The sequence below is a fragment of the Cyprinus carpio genome, chromosome A7, assembly GCF_018340385.1.
Source record: "Cyprinus carpio isolate SPL01 chromosome A7, ASM1834038v1, whole genome shotgun sequence".
In the NCBI taxonomy this organism is placed as follows: Eukaryota; Metazoa; Chordata; class Actinopteri; order Cypriniformes; family Cyprinidae; genus Cyprinus; species Cyprinus carpio.
In genome coordinates, this window is record NC_056578.1 from 6,551,729 (window position 1) to 6,568,043 (window position 16,315).

General features: G+C 34.3%; 1 protein-coding gene across 1 annotated transcript; it reads left to right on the forward strand.

Annotated features, from left to right (window-relative positions):
• Positions 1-1,233: 1,233 nt before the first annotated feature.
• Positions 1,234-15,947, forward strand: LOC109084224 (kinesin light chain 2). The gene is made up of 14 exons (XM_042759422.1): positions 1,234-1,614; positions 3,618-3,860; positions 5,195-5,498; positions 6,554-6,770; positions 8,249-8,438; positions 8,577-8,750; positions 9,939-10,038; positions 10,481-10,530; positions 11,486-11,544; positions 11,639-11,747; positions 12,011-12,160; positions 12,945-13,069; positions 13,154-13,211; positions 13,620-15,947. The coding sequence occupies exons 2-14, from the start codon at positions 3,633-3,635 to the stop codon at positions 13,701-13,703; spliced, it is 1,848 nt and encodes a 615-aa protein (XP_042615356.1). The 5' UTR covers positions 1,234-1,614; positions 3,618-3,632; the 3' UTR covers positions 13,704-15,947.
• The last annotated feature ends 368 nt before the right edge of the window (positions 15,948-16,315 follow it).

The following is a 16,315-nucleotide window of genomic DNA, read 5'->3' on the forward strand; positions in this document are numbered from 1 at the left end:
CTTTCCACTACTTTGACAGAAGACAAATTAATCACCATACACTAAAACAATTGTTTTGTATTACAAGTATTTTACAAGTTATTAAAGCATTTGCTAACTAAAAATGCACTCATTTGTATTATTTTCTAGATACTGGATAAAACCAGATTCAAAATTCTTGTTTCATTTTGTTGACATACTAAAGGTTTTTACAGAAGGGATTTTGGATATTTGTTTTTATCTCTCCATAAATCAGGGGAAAAAAGTACATTTTCACCATATTTTAGGAATAAAATGTATACAATCATGTGAATGTGAATATTATATAAACAAACCCCTTGGTAAAAATCTTTAGAATATAGTTAGGAGTAAAACTGTCAAATTTGTTGTATGTAAGTTGTGCTGAAATGGAGATACAAACTCATTTTGACAAAGCAATATGTATTGTAATTGAAATCTATACAGACACAAATAGGTGAGGTGTAAAATAATGTGTATTTTGGATGTTTTCTTTCCAATAGTTTGTAAGAAGACAAATTAATCACCATACACCAAAACACAATTAACTAAAACAGGCATTTTCTAATTAACAACGCACTCGTTTGCATATATTTCAATACAGGTTCAAAATTCTTCCTTCCTTCATTTTGTTGACATACTAGAGTTAGTTTTTTACAGAAGGGATTTTGGATACCTGTTTTTAATCTCTCCATAAACCAGAACAGTAAATTTTCATTATATTTTTGGAATAAAATGTTGTAAAAAATCATGTAAATGTTATATAAACAAACCCCTCGGTAAAAACCTTCAGAATATAGTTAGGAGAAAAACTGTAAAATTTGTTGTAAGTAAGTTGTGCTGAAGTGGAGATAGAAACTCATTTTGATAAAGCAATATGTATTATAATTGAAATCTAAATACGCGATTAGAGATAAAGTCTCATAACATGAAAAATTTAAATGTGTATTTTGGAAATGGGTTATTCCTCTCTTTTTCTTTTTCCACTATGAAAGAAAACACATTATGGAAGCGAAATAGCCTAAAAATGTAGCCCAAAATATACTTCTCTGTATATTAATCTGGGATCTGTATATGATCATTTTAGATATTTGTTCAATTTTAACTTTATATATTTTTGAAGACAAACAATACTAATACTCAACTAATATTGCTATTCAGAAACGCGGCCCCCTCTCACGCACGCGCACAGCGCGTCCACGTCCGGTTGAGGGAGGGCGGGTGTAGTGATGTCAGCGCGCAGGGCTGTGGATTCTGGGAGGGGAGCACAAACACACACATCAGCCATTTTCAGTTTGCTGTGGTCACCCTCTCTCACTCCAGCACAAAGATCCGCCAACTGTCCAGCTGAAAGGGACGAGAAGGATGGACGAAGCGAAAGCGGGTCATCGCGCGCACGGGCGTTTGTTTTGCTGAGCGCGTCAAAGACAAAAGCGCATCGGGCGGACGCGCATCATTACGGCCGATGCGTCGCCGGTTCATCTGATTCAAGTCTGATATCGTTTTATTGGAGCGAGTCTTGGATTTCGGACGCGTCTGAATCCATAACATCACGCTGTTTTCACGCTTGGGTACAATAAGAGCCTGAAATACCAACAAAAAAGCGGATTATTAAAGGTACCATTCTTTAACGCAATGCAAAAATGATCTGCGCTAAAGTGTTTGATGTGCATCGATCATACAATAGGATGCTAAACTGATGGCTGATTGAATGGAGAAAGTTTAGCCTGATCTGCTAAAAACAAAACTCATTTTTAGCGCAAAAGTATGTGTTTGGGTTTATTCAGATAGTCAAGGCATTATAATTTGTTTAGAATACGTCTGAAAGAGCAAACCAGATTATGTATGGCTGATTTATGATGCATTTGTTGATTTTCGTCTTCATCATCCAGTCAGTGATGGTGCAATGAATATTTCTGGGGTTATGAATCAAATATGCATGATTCATTCTCAAGTAGTGTGATATGAGAATACAAAATGGGTGATGTGAGGCAGTTTGCATGAAAAAAATAAGCGTTTGCTGATGTTTTGAGTTGCGTGTTTTCAGAGCAGGGCCTGTTGTCGCTCAGATGTGAGGATGCTGGTTGTCTGGAAGAGTTCATGTGTTGTGCTGCGGGTCACCTTGATGCATTTTCCCAGGTTTCACCTGATTTTTCCAGGCAGCTGTCAGTCATGGTGAACTCTGGACTAATCAGACGAAGGGTTGTGAGTATCAGGACGAGGTTTGTGGTCTGAGCAGGTGTGTTTATAAACGGAACATCTCGGGGTTTGATGCGGGACTCTCTCTCCGCTGCTGCTGCATTGCAGTCTATAGGCGTGAGGAGTGAGGAGGGGCGCCTCTGCTGGACGCAGGTGGAAATGCAGGTCAAATCGGCCCAGGTGATGGAGGTCGTGTCTGAAATGTCATAATATCATACTTCACCTCCTAATACTGCAGTATTACTCCTCTTACTGCTGTTTCTATGATGGTTCATTATTAACTGCATTAGTGAGCCCTGATGTGCTCAGGTTCCTGTTGACTGGAGCTGAATCACACGGCTGGCAGGTCTGCTGTTTTTCATCACTTCAGATGTTTTTGGGCGCTGGACTCTTTGTCAGCACTTGTAGTCAGTGTTGCCAGATTGGCTGTTTTTTGGGTGTGAGGTGCAGTAATGGATCATGATGAACTAATGAAGTCATTAGGACTGAAGTCACCAGTCATTTTGCACTATTTTAGTGTTATGTTAGTTTCACTGAGATTATATTCTGTTTTTCTTTTTCCAAAACATTTTGATTTATTTTTATTTCAGTTTGCTTTTTAATTTTAGTTAATGTTTTAGTATTTTGTTGTTGTTGTTGTTGTTCTTTTATTATTGATTTTATTAATTTATTATTTCAGTTTTAGTTATGTTTTGTCATTTTATTAGTTATTGTTTTAATGTCTATGGTTTATAAATTATTTCAGTTTTTGCTATTTTTTTTGTTTGTATGTTATTTTTACTAGTTGTTTTTTATATTTTAAGTATTTTATTTTATATTAAATGTTCTAATTTTACAATTTTTATATGTAATATTTTATATTTTGAAAATATATCTATTGTTTTTATTCATTTTTGATTTCAGTTATTTATTTTTTTACCATTTTTGTTAGTTTTTGTATATGTCTGTATAGTTTTAATACATTCAATTTAAAATAAATGAAAATTAGAAATTTGTCTGTAAATTAATACAAATAAAAAAAAAAATTTTTTTTTAATATTTTATTCGTTTTAAGTTTTTTTCTGTTTATTTTATGTCAAGTAACAAATGTTTTATGGTTTTAATTTAAAAAAAAAATGTTTTTGTCATTTTTACTAGTTTATATTTTTTTAATTGGTCTCTATAGTTTTGTATTTTTTTTATTTCAGTTCTAGTTCTACACCAAGATTGAACTTAAATGAAAATGAGATGTTGCTTTGATGACTATCTTGGCAGCTTTTATTGCATTTTATATCTTATTCTACACACTGTTTTTTATATAGTTTTAGTTACCTGGGGCCATGTAAGATGATGATTCAGCTGATTTTTTCATCTAAAAGCTGCAGGTGAGGTCAGATTTGTGATGCATCAGTTTGTAATCGTGACATTCGATCCGTTCTCAGCGAGTCCGGCGGGTGATGTCCGCCATGGTGTACCCACGAGAAGAGACGCTGGAGCGGCCGACGCAGGACGAGATCGTGCTGAACACTAAAGCGGTGATGCAGGGTTTGGAGACGCTGCGAGGGGAACACACTCAGCTCCTCAACTCCATCCTGGACTGCTCTCAGCCGCCCGTCGCGCAGGAGAAATCCAGCCTGCTCCGCAAGAGCCTGGAGGACATCGAGCTGGGGCTGGGAGAGGCGCAGGTATCTAAATCACACCGAAGTCTGTGACTCAGTTTGAACTCAGAATATCCAACACTGGTTGTCTAGATTGCATTCATTTGACGAATGTTAATTATGCTAATTATGCTAATACTAGTACAAGTGATCAGACTTGATTTTTGCATTGCTGTGGCAAACACCATAGCAGAGCTTTTACTGCAGAAAATGGAAACTTCCAGAAAGGAATGAAAGGGCTCTAGAAAAGGGGCTGGAAATGAGTCTCATTTAGGACTCAAATCATTTATTTGTAAGCTTGCCTGATTGGGCCAGTAGATTTTCTGCTTGTCCTGCCAACATTTTCACTGGCCTGCCACAAAAATTATTTTTTTTAAATAAAATAATTAATAAACATAAATTATTTCAGGAAATTAAATGTATAATTTTTTTAATTTATTTATTTTATAATGGTCATTTTATTTACAGTTATAATGTATTTGGTATTTTTGTTTTAAATGTGTACTTTAATATAAATATTTTATGTTTTTTTTTTTTTTTTTTGTTGTTTTTTTTTATATTTGTTATACATTTTCCAAACATATTAATGCAGCTTTTTTACATTAAATGTTTGGGGGTTTTTTAAACAAAGAAAATTTGCAGTAAGTTATTTGCAATTAATAAGAAGTTACATTTCTATTCTAGTTATACAATTATTTAAAATGATAATATCCATGCAATTTTCAACCCATTCTTACCAATTTAAATCAGTTGCGTATGTCATGTTTTATAAATGTAACTTATGTTTTTTTTAAATAAAGAACAATTGCAATAATAGCTAGAAATTACAAAGTTACAATATTTAAAATTCTGGCATACACCAATGTTCAAAGGTTTAGTCAGTAAGATTTTTAAATATTGAAATAAGTCTCAAAGCTGCATTTATTTGATCAAAAATACAGTAAAAACAGTAATATAGGGAAATATTTTTACAATTTAAAGTGACTGTTTTCTATGTGAATATTTATTTAAATGTAATTTATTCCTTTGATCAAATTTGCATTTTTTTTCAGATCCTTCAGAAATCATTCTAATATGCTGATTTGCTGCTCATGAATCATTTCTGATAGTTATCAGTGTAGAAAACACTGAATATTTTGGGGGAAACGGTGATACGTTTTATTTTTCAGGATTCTTTGATGAATAGAAGGTTCTAAAGAACAGTTTACCGAAAAAAAAAATAATAAATTGTAACATTATTCATGTCTTTACTGTCACTTTTGATCAATTTAATGCATCCTCGCTGAATGAAGTATTAATTTCTTGCAAGCCCATCTCAGTCAGCTCAGTCTCAGGTGGACTCATGTGGCGTCTGCTCTCAGGTGATCATCGCTCTGTCCGGTCACCTGAGCGCGGTGGAGTCTGAGAAGCAGAAGCTGCGTGCTCAGGTGCGTCGGCTCTGTCAGGAGAACCAGTGGCTGCGGGACGAGCTGGCCAGCACTCAACACAAGCTGCAGAAGAGCGAGCAGTGCGTGGCCGAGCTGGAGGAGGAGAAGAAACACCTGGAGTTCATGAACCAGATCCGGAAGCTGGACGAGGACGCCTCGCCCTCCGAGGAGAAGCCTGGAGAGAAGGAGAAGGACAATCTGGACGATCTGTTTCCAAACGACGACGACCAGGGACCAGGTGAGAGAGTGCCATGCCCTTAATAGGTGAACAGTTTGAAATGAAACAGTTTATTGAACATTTAGACAAAATCTTAAAATTTTTGTTGAGTATCATATTTGATTCATCAGGCTTTTATAGTATAATATAGGGAAAATATATAGGAAAAAACAGCAAAATATGCAATTTGGTGCAGATGCTGATATTTATATGGATAAAAAATAAGAAATTCAGATCCTTGTAATGTAAATCAGTGAGGCCTATATAACAGTATAGCAGATACTTACATAAATTAATATCAGTCGTCACTCTAGATCTCACAGTTCTGTGTTTAATTTCAGTGATATTTAAATGCTTATTTTATTATCAAAGCTCTGTAGTTTCAAAACACCTGAAGCAATGATGATTGAGAGATGAACACAAACGTTCCTCAAAAGCCTGATTTGATATTTAAATTTTTAATAATTTTAACATTATTTTAAAACAAACATGTATTTTTTATAATTTAAAAATAAATCAGTTTAGTAACTTTAGGAACATTAAAACATGATTATTTTAATAAGCAAAACATGTTAATAACATGTTTTATGTATTAATGTTTATTATGTATGCATGCACAAATGCACAGTTTTATATTAATATACACACGCACATTTATATTATATGATTTAAATAAATTATAATAAATTAAGTCTTCATTTATTACAAAAACAACTCTGATTTTAATGCATAAAATTACATTTTGTCTTTGCAAGTCTTGTTACTGAATGTAATAACTCAAAATGATGTCTGGATAGTCTGGAAAAGATGCTTCATTCCAGTAAATGTTGAAATATTAATAGAAAAATAGTTATTCTTTGGTTTTGGCAGCATAAAGACACGTGAATCATGAGCTGAAGGTGGATGTTTGGACAATTAAAGCCTTTTACTTGCTAAAAAATTGTAAACTGTAATTCAGGCATGGAGTAGATTGTAACAGGTGTTCAGTGTAGTTGAGAGGCTTTATAAACACATGTATCAGATATGATGGAGTGGGCTCTCTAGGGTTAAGCTCTGATTTGTGACCCGTGACCCAGCTCAGCCCAGCGGTGAAGCGGCGGCGCAGCAGGGGGGCTACGAGATCCCGGCCCGTCTGAGAACGCTTCATAACCTGGTGATCCAGTACGCGTCTCAGGGCCGCTACGAGGTGGCCGTGCCGCTCTGCAAACAGGCTCTGGAGGACCTGGAGAAAACCTCCGGACACGACCACCCAGACGTGGCCACCATGCTCAACATCCTCGCCCTGGTCTACAGGTCAGAGGTCACCGCAGTCTGCTTCTCTGAATATTAGTGATGCGCAGAAATGAGCCTTTCATTGAAACCAAAATTTATTTTAGCCAAAGACCAAACGTGAAGTTTAATAATCAATTATGTAATCAAATGTATTTAATCATTTATTTAATAAAAAACGATGTATTTAGAAAATTTTAATTGCACTTGAGGCAAGATTTTAATATTAACATTTTAAACTTCATAAAGTTACTTAATATATTTATATAAATCTAGAAATTATACATATATATTCACCTCAGGAAACTATATATATATATATATATATATATATATATATATATATATATATATATATATATATATATATATATATATATATATATATATATGAATATAAATATTTACATTAAATGTAAATATTTTTAAAATATATACAGTATGTTTTTTTTTTTTTATTTATATATTTAATGTGAACAGTAAAATATTGTGTTATGTAAAAATTTTATTTTGGATGCTATTAATCATTTGACAGCACTAATTATTTATATATACATAATAAATATACACTGCACACACACATATTGAGTAAACAATATATATTATATATATATATATATATATATATATATATATAAAAAAAATTTAATGACGTTTTAATTTGTTGTTGAAATATAAACAATTAAACAATGGATCATATTTGATATTCTTTTTTTTAACATGATTTTGTAATTTTTTAGTTTTAATTGAAGGTAAGGCTATGTTTATATCAACTTTTTTTAATGATATATTTAAGTTAAAAAGTGGAGTATATATAGATTTATACAAATATAAGAAAAATATAAAATCATGATAGAAAATGGCCTTTTATTTCTTAATTCTGACAGTATTTTATGTAGTCCGACTACAATCCTACTAACATTAGGAAACGTAATGATTTTTAAAAAATATTTTATTTAACTTTTTTATCAAATATAAATATGTTGTTAAAATATGAACAATTAAATGATGGCTCATATTTGATACTCATATTTTAACATGATTTTGAAATATATATATAATTTAAATACATTATTTTTAATGATATACTGAAATTGAATGTATATACATTTATAAAAATACAGAAATCTCATGATAGAAAATGACTTTTTATTTCTAATTTATGACTTTTGTTGGAAAAATTGACAATTTGAAAGCTGAGACTGTTTGCATTATTTAAAATGCAAAGTTTATTGTGATTTATTGGTTGGCAGTTGAGCTACAAATCATGTGAAGATGTGTCATGCTGAAACTGAAAACAGCATAGCCGGAAAAATCTTCATCTAAATGGAAATCAGTTTAAAAACAACAAACCCACCTTCTGTGCAGCTGACATGTTCACTTGTTGTAGTTTGCATAAAACACAGTTAAAACACGGCATAAGAGGAGCACCTAAACATCCCTGTCTCAGTGATCTCGTGCTGCAGCACTAGAAATAATGTGATTCCTGCGTGTTGTTCCAGGGATCAGAATAAGTATAAAGAGGCGGCTCACCTGCTGAACGACGCTCTGGCCATCAGAGAGAAGACTCTGGGGAAAGATCACCCCGCCGTGGCCGCGACCCTCAGCACTATGGCCGTGCTGTACGGCAAACGCGGGAAACACAAGGAGGCCGAGCCGCTCTGCAAGAGAGCGCTGGAGATCCGCGAGAAGGTGGAGAACCCATGGTGTCTGTTGAAATAATGATGATGCTGTAGTGCAGCCAGTGTTGTTATATGAATATATATATGTGTGTGTGTGTGTTTGTGTGTGTGTGTGTGTGTGTGTGTGTGTGTGTGTTTGTGTTTGCAGGTTCTGGGTAAGTTCCACCCTGACGTGGCGAAGCAGCTCAATAATCTGGCTCTGCTGTGTCAGAATCAGGGCAAGTATGAGGAAGTGGAGTATTATTACCGCAGGGCACTCGAGATCTACGAGAACAAACTGGGCGCCGATGACCCCAACGTGGCCAAGACCAAAAACAACCTGGTGAGGACAGACCACCTCAGCTAGAACTGACACAAAACTTGGGTTCAGTCCAGTTTTCTTTCATTTAGCACAGGTTGTGTGTTTCTTTTTGGATCTGATTGGTCGTAGGCCTCATTGATCTGAGCTGCACCTGAAAACATGCAGCAATTGTGGACCATTTTTGGCAGTATTCACTCAAGAACTGAGGTGCATGAACCCAGAAATACAAACCCTGTGCTAATTAAGAGATAAAAATGATCGAATGTGATCATTTACAAGCATTTTTTGTGGTCATTCTTACCACAGGTGCTAACAAGGTAAATCCTAAAAAAGTACACAATTATTGTTTGGGTAGTTTTAAACCCTTTGTGAGAAAAGTCAGTAGGTTTTAGTCCAATTTGTTAACATTAACCAGCATTCTCAAGAAAAAGAAAACCCTCTCCAGGTCAAAATGACCGAAACACAACAGAGAGGTTAAAGGAGTCATGAATGACTTATTATTATTATTATTGTTTTATGATGTTTCCTGAGGTGCACTTATAATGTTAGTAGGATTTTTACATAAAAACAGTAATAAATTAGAAATAGAAGCCATTTTCTACCCTGATTTTATTTCTGTATTTATATAAATGTTTATTTCTGAATTTAAATTAAATATTATTCATATAAAAATGTATATATTTATGAAATATTTAAGCAATATGACAAAACAGTTTAATAAACAAGCAGTAAATAAAATGTATCTAATCCTGTTTTTCTTTTATACAACAATTTGTTCCTCTTGCTTGTGTATTTTTGTAATCTGAAGTTTTTTTATATTTATTTTATTTGACCACTTGTCTTTTAAACACTCATAGCCTAAAGGGGCGTGTCTCTTGGAACACTTGTAAACACCCACTGCTGTGATTGGCTGACATCTCTGCATATGTAATAAGTATTAGATGTGGAGCTGCCAGTCATAAACTGTTGATTATAGCATTGTTTTAGACCCACTCACATCGCATCAAAGGTTGCGTCACTGAGTGTTGTATCCGATCGCAGTCATGTGATCTTCTGAGCTTGTGAATGCAGTCATCCTGACACTGCAGTGTGATTTCTGCATGCTATAATCAAAACTATCACCGTGCAAACAGGATTTTTTTTAAGAGCAAATAAACAGAATATAGGTAAAGTAAATATTCAAATATTCATATTTTGTTTCCTCCGCAGGCGACGTGTTACCTGAAACAGGGCAAATTCAAAGACGCAGAGACGCTTTACAAGGAGATCCTGACCCGTGCGCATGAGAAAGAGTTCGGCTCTGTCAACAGTATGCATTTAGCATTACTCATAATACCACATGCATGGAAATCATATATTCATATTTTTTTTTATGTGAGTTTCGTAAACCTTTTTATATTAATCATGTGTTTTGTTAAGAAAGGACACGTTTTTGTTTGCATCTTCATGATGAGTTTTTGTCAGGGTGGCGTTAGAGTGAGATGTTTGATCTTTCAGAGGTTTTGTTTAATCTGTTATGACATCACAGGCTTTTAGCCAATCAGACGCTTTCAGGTTTATGATCAAACATCCACCTGCTCTTCCTGGAAGCATAACAAGCTCATGAGAGTAAAAAGAAAGACTAGCCACTCGGTGTCTGATGCCATGCAGGGAAAGCTGCTAGATAAGAAGAAAAAAACAATAGTAATATTAAAATAATCACAAAAAAAGGCTACGTTTGTTTTTAATAAGAAAATTTTTTTCCCTCACAGATGATAACAAACCAATCTGGATGCATGCAGAGGAAAGAGAAGAGAGCAAGGTATTATAGGCTTTATTTATTTGTATAAATGTATTTATTTAAATGTTAAAATATTTGTATATTTACAGTACCTTTCAAAAGTTTGGGTCAGTGAGATTTTTATTTATTTATTTATTTATTATTTAGAAAGGATGCATTAAATTGATCAAAAGTGCCAGTAAAGATATTTATAATGTTAGAAAAGATTTCTATTTCAAATAAATTTTGTTCTTTTTTAGTTTTCTGATCAAAAATGAATCACGATTTCCACTGAAACATGAAGCAGCACAACTGTTTTCAACATTGATAATAGGAAATGTTATGCAAATATTATGTATATTAGAATGATTTCTGAAGGATCATGTGACACTGAAGACTGGAGTAATGATGCTGAAAATTCAGCTTTGATCACAGAAATAAATTACATTTTAAAATAAATTCAAATGGAACACATTTATTTTAAATTGTAATAATTTTTCACAATATTCATATTCATATTCATATATTACTGATTTTTACAGTATTTTTGACCAAATAAATGCAGCCATGCTGAACACATTAAAAAACCTTAAACAAAAATGTGTATATTTTATGTATATTAAATATAATTTTTGTCTATATCTACCTAACCTTGTTAATAAACATGTCTATATTAATGATATTTAAGCAATAAGACATTGATTTTATTTAACACTAAACAACCCCTAAACAAAATAAATCTATCAAATTTATTTTCCTTTGAACAAAAATTTAGTGTGGTCTTCTATTTATTTATTTACTTATTTATTTATTTATATATATATATATATATATATATATATATATATATATATATATATATATATATATATATATATATATATATATTTTTACCAGTTTTCATATTTCTAATGCACTCATTTCCTTATATTTAATCTGTGTGTTTAAGATGTCTTCATCTCAGTGTGAATTCAGTTTGTCTGATGGTCATTTCCAGGGTAAGAGGAAGGACTCGGGTCAGTACGGCAGCTGGTACAAAGCCTGTAAAGTGGACAGGTGAGTGTGCAGGTGTGCCTCCGAGGATTCTGGGTATCAGAGGTTGGAGGAATCCATGTTTTGGAGTGACTCTCTTGACGTTTCTCTCCTGTAGCCCCACTGTTAACACCACGCTGAAGAGTCTGGGTGCACTGTACCGCCGGCAAGGCAAGATGGAGGCCGCCGAGACGCTGGAGGAGTGTGCGACGAAAAACCGCAAACAGGTACAGCATGCATGCTGATTTCCCACCTGATGCTCGACCTATAAACTCGAGGTCTACTTCCTGTGCAGATGACTCATACAGGAATAGAACGATGTTAAAGATCACCTCACTGACTCTCTCTGTTTTCTCTTAACTTACTCATCTAAATTACACTTTACCTTACTGAAATTCATTTAAATTTTTAATTTGAATTGACTGACAACTCTAGAAATAACAACACATCATTGTGAAAGCTGCTGAAGTCAACTCGTTCTGTGTGTCAGGGCTTCGATGCGATTAATCAGAGTAAGGTGGTGGAGCTGCTGAAGGACGGAGCTTGTGCTGGAGGAGACAGACGTCAGAGTCGGGATGGCGTAAACGGCCCCGGAGGCCCCCGAGGAGACTGTGAAGGAGACGAAGCCGAGTGGAGCGGGGTCAGTGTAGCCCACAGAGCCTTCGTTTTTATTTATATGTAGTTTATGTTTATAGAAAAGTTTAGAATAATTAAAATAAAGTCTTTTCTACTCATCAAGGCTGCATTCATTTGATCAAAAATACAGTAAAAATAGTATAATTGTGAAATATTATTACAATTTAAAATAAAGGCCAGTTGTGCTGCTTCATATTTTTGTGGAAACTGTGATATATTATGAAGGATTCTTTGATGAATAGAAAGTTTAAAAGAAGAGCATTTATTCAAATTAAAAATCATTTGCAAGATTCTAAATGTATTTTCTGTCACTTTATGATTAATTTAATGCATCCTTGCTAAATAAAAGTATTATTTTTTAATTTTTTTTTTTTTTTTTTAATGGTAGTGTATCACGGAAATATGAAGCAGCACATTATCAGTTTTCAAACTTGATAATAATCAGAAATGTTTCTTGAGCAGCAAATACGCATATTAGAATGATTTCTGAAGATCATGTGACACTGAAGACTGGAGAAATGATGCTGAAAATTCAGCGTTGCATCACAGAAATAAATTACATTTTAACAGATATTCACACAGAAAACAGTTATTTTAAATTGTTAGAATATTTAAATTTTTTTCTGTTTTTACAGTATTTTTGATCAAATAAATGCAGCCTTTGTGAGCATAAGAGAATTTTCAAAAATATAATTTATTTACATTTATCTATTTATTTATAATTTATTTAAGTTTTGACTGGTAGTGTGTGTATAAATCTTGAGGTTGATCATATATTGTGGGCACAGGATGGTAACGGTGCCCTGCGCAGGAGCGGCTCATTCGGGAAGATTCGGGAAGCGCTGCGGCGCAGCAGTGAGATGCTGGTGAAGAAGCTGCAGGGCAGCGGCCCTCAGGAGCCACGCAACCCCGGGTGAGACTCCAACACGTCACCCTCAATCTTCTCCAAAACAATTAGACATGATGCTGTAACTGCTGATGTTGTTTGGTTCAAAAGGATGAAGAGGGCGAGCTCCTTAAATTTCCTCAACAAGAGCGCAGAAGAAACCACACAGGTGTGTATAATAATATAATGTTTCTTGAGCAGCAAATCATATTGAAATGATTTCTGAAGATCATGTGACACTGAAGACTGCAGTAATGATGCTGAAAATTCAGCTTTGATCACAGGAATAAATTACATTTTAATATATATTAACACTGTAAACTGTTTTTTAAATAGTAAAAATATTTCACAATTTTACCGTTTTTACTGTATTTTTGATAAAATATATTTACTTTAAAATAACGAGATTTAGAATAACCTGTACAAATCACAGTAAGATTAAGATTTATGCTAATTTCGAATTGAATTTGAAGTGAATTTGAACACGAGCCTTAGCATGGTCTTTAAAAACGATGTGCATTTCCACAGTATTATATCCTGATGATAAAAATGTTCATGTGTCTTTGTGTGTCTTCAGGAATCTAACAGCGGTCTGTCAGAATCCAGAGGACTGAGCGCTAGTAATGTGGACCTGACCAGACGCAGCTCTCTGATCAGCTAAAAAAAAGACATCTGGACGTGGACAAGGAGCTAAACGGAGAGGCTGTTTGCTACCTACTTGAACCGAAAATCTCATCAAAACGTTTTCCTAAGAACAAGCTCTTCAAAGCAAAAACATGTCTTTTAGTTTCACATCGCTTGCAAAATCTGGGCTTTGTCTCTCTGCTTCGCCTTTAGCGAGATCAAACGCAATGTAGCACGCTATCGCCACCTAGACCACACACTCGAGCGACATCACTGCTGAAATCATAGCATGGCGACAGAATCGCGTAGTTTAGCACACAACAATCAAGTTAACAAAGCATATGTTTGTCATTTAGAAAACAAAGTTCATATATAGTAACAGCTTCCACAAAACGAACTCGCTAAGTTGAAAATGGTGCGAAAAACTCCTGCGAATACACTTAAGAAAAATATGAGTGTAGAAGATGAGGTGAAATTCAAGAGCACTGACTGGTACGACCTCACTTTTACCTTCTGAGTTTGATGTATATAATGATGAAATTATTTAAGGTCTTTTTGTTTCGCAAAATTAGCGCACAAGGATTTTGTTTACACTGTAGCTGGATGTCTGTCCTGGAGCGACTGGAAATCGCGTTGAACGCTACAATGAAGGATTCTGCTGTACGATTTAAAGCTGATTTGAGCTAGAGCTCTTATTTATTAACGAATCTATATTCATAATTCGAACGCTCAGTCATTTTATCGGATTGTAAGTCAAACTCCAGCTCTGTCTGTCAAAAATCGGATGAGATGCTGGAAAAGGCCAAACGTATGTAACTGGAAATTTCCATCAGTTTAAAATGTGACATGTTTTTAATTTTATATGATTTTCTAGCCACTAGAATACCAAGATGTGGCTAAAACAGGCAAATCGTCTTTTCTTTTTTTTTTTCAATTTTATCTCTTCATGTTGATGAATTGCATATCCTAACGGACAGCAAATGTCTTAGTGTACTTGTATGTGAATGTTTTTTCACTGATTAAGGATGCGTGTGTTTGATTTTGGGTTTATTTGAATGATTTTACTTGTGTTCATCAGAGGCGAGTGATCTCTGAATGCACAGTCGACACTAGCTTTGGGAACCAGCCATACGAATGGGCGAATCTCATAAATGAGTCATATTTCACCTCAAATCATATGCAATTATGCATTTTACATAAAGAAAATAGGACCATTAATTTTTTTCCTTCTTTGCATCGCCCCATTAAAGCACATTTTTCCAATTTCAATTTACAATACACACACACACACACACACATATACATATATATATATAAAACGCTATGGAGAGAGAGGTATGGATATATATATATATATATATATATATATATATATATATATATATATATATATATATATATATATACATATATACCCCTCTATCTATAGCTATACATTAAAAACCCAAATGCATCATTGAAATATCATTTATTTGACATTGTGCATTAATTTTGCTTGTTACAGCAATACTTTATTGGGATTTTAGAAGTTTAAATGTGCTGATTTGTTGTTAATGTCACAATGCTTAAATGTGATCCTTAAATGTGCTTGATTTTCTTTCAAAATATTCTTAGTTGAATGCAATTCTCCAGTTTTACTGTTTTGTTTTGTTTTGGTTTTTGCGGTGAAATGTGACACAACCTTGTTCTTGGCAGGTTTTGTGAGATTTTCTCGAATAGAATGTATTGCAAAAAGTTAGCAAGTTTTGTTAAGCTGAACAAAAAGAAAGGTTCTAGAAAGTGCTCGAGTGATGAGATAAACAAAGTGATGAAAGTTATGAAATTGGAGCAATAGATATGAATGTCACAATTGATTGTAAAATACAGATTTTTTTTTTGACTCACGACCACAAAAACACAGACTTGTGTAAGTTATCCTCCTCGTGCTTCTATCACAGACAGGTGTGTCGTTTATCAATGCCGTGTTTACACCACTTATGAATGTGAACCCACCTCTTGCTGTGTTGTTTGTCATGATTTGTGATGCCTTCCTCTCACCACATTAGATTGTGCTGCAGATACACAGGCTGCCCTTCTGCACTGATCTCAGAACAGCGCCCCCTGTCCCATTCATGAATCGTAGTGTTGTTAGAAGGAACCCGTCGCGTCCCCAGATCAGCTGTGAAGGGAAGCGTCTAGCAGCTCTGTAGAGTGTCCTTCCTCAGATATACTTCACTTGTGAAGGGGCCAGCCTCATGTATGCTTTAATAAACGGTTCGGAATAAACTCTGCTTTTCAAACCAAAATAATGTTTGCATGTGTCTTTAATATGTGGGCTTGACAGCCAAAGAAAATATCTGTCTATCGTTCTGTCTATCTGTCAGTCTCTGTCTGTCTATCATTATTTATCTATCTATCTATCTATCTATCTATCTTCCTGTCTGTTTGTTTGTCTCTATCGTCTATCCATCCATCTTTCTGTCTATTGGTCTATCTGTCTGTCTGTTTGGCTGTATATCGTTGTCTATCTTTCTGTCTGTCTCTGTCTATCGTTGTCTATCTATCGTTCTATCTATCTGTCTGTCTATCATTCTGTCTGTCTCGTTGTCTATCCATCTGTCTATCTGTCAGTCTCTGTCTATCATTATCTATCTATCTGACTGCCTGTCT

Bases quoted from the DNA above. Each gene is read 5' to 3' on its own strand.
- LOC109084224 (XM_042759422.1), top strand. From the start codon at position 3,633: ATGTCCGCCATGGTGTACCCACGAGAAGAGACGCTGGAGCGGCCGACG. The intron at 5,499-6,553 runs GTGAGAGAGTGC...CCCGTGACCCAG, and splicing joins CGACGACGACCAGGGACCAG to CTCAGCCCAGCGGTGAAGCG. The intron at 10,531-11,485 runs GTATTATAGGCT...GGTCATTTCCAG, and splicing joins AGGAAAGAGAAGAGAGCAAG to GGTAAGAGGAAGGACTCGGG.